Source organism: Morone saxatilis, unplaced genomic scaffold (assembly GCF_004916995.1).
Source record: "Morone saxatilis isolate NCDOM2014 unplaced genomic scaffold, NCSU_SB_2.0 Contig7, whole genome shotgun sequence".
Taxonomy (NCBI): domain Eukaryota; kingdom Metazoa; phylum Chordata; class Actinopteri; family Moronidae; genus Morone; species Morone saxatilis.
Window position 1 is genome coordinate 17034872 of NW_023340246.1, and position 534 is coordinate 17035405.

The 534-nt window shown below is 40.8% G+C and overlaps 1 protein-coding gene across 1 annotated transcript in view; it reads right to left on the minus strand.

The window, feature by feature from the left end:
• serac1 (serine active site containing 1) overlaps window positions 1-534 on the minus strand; it is a 6408-nt gene that overhangs the window by 2889 nt on the left and 2985 nt on the right. The window contains exon 9 of the mRNA XM_035679325.1: window positions 193-355. Coding sequence (XP_035535218.1) covers window positions 193-355 — 163 coding nt within the window. The remainder of the gene's footprint in view (window positions 1-192; window positions 356-534) is intronic.

Consider the following 534-nt stretch of genomic DNA (forward strand, 5'->3'; position numbering starts at 1 on the left):
AATACTGTAAAGCATTCCTGGGTTGATCAACAGTTGAGGTGAAAAGAACAACAACAACAAATAAACTGTTGACATTTGAATGAGAACTTCTTTGTAATGGTGAACATTTTTAATAATATCCGTAGTACGCCCAGTAAAGATTACACAGAACCAGAACCCTCCAGGGAACAATCAGATGAGTTGCAGACCTACCGGACTGGGCTATGGCCTGGTGAACGCTCTCATTCAGAGCCAAATTTCCTATGATACGAACAATGTTCCTCTGAATCTTCAGGGAGTCTCTGCGGAGCTGATAAACCCTCTGGAGGAGCTGCAGACCCCCATTGGCAACTATGTGGTCACAGTGGCTCTGGACCTGCAGACAAGCCGTGTTTCTGTAAGTTTACAACATTTATTCACATTACCTAGAAAACAAAATCAACGACAGCCTCACAGACTGCGTTGATTCTGTTTAGAAAATATGAAATCCAAAAAACAGTGTATACAGTTAAAGTTAAGTTATCCTTTATAAATCCCCATAGGGAAATTCATTCT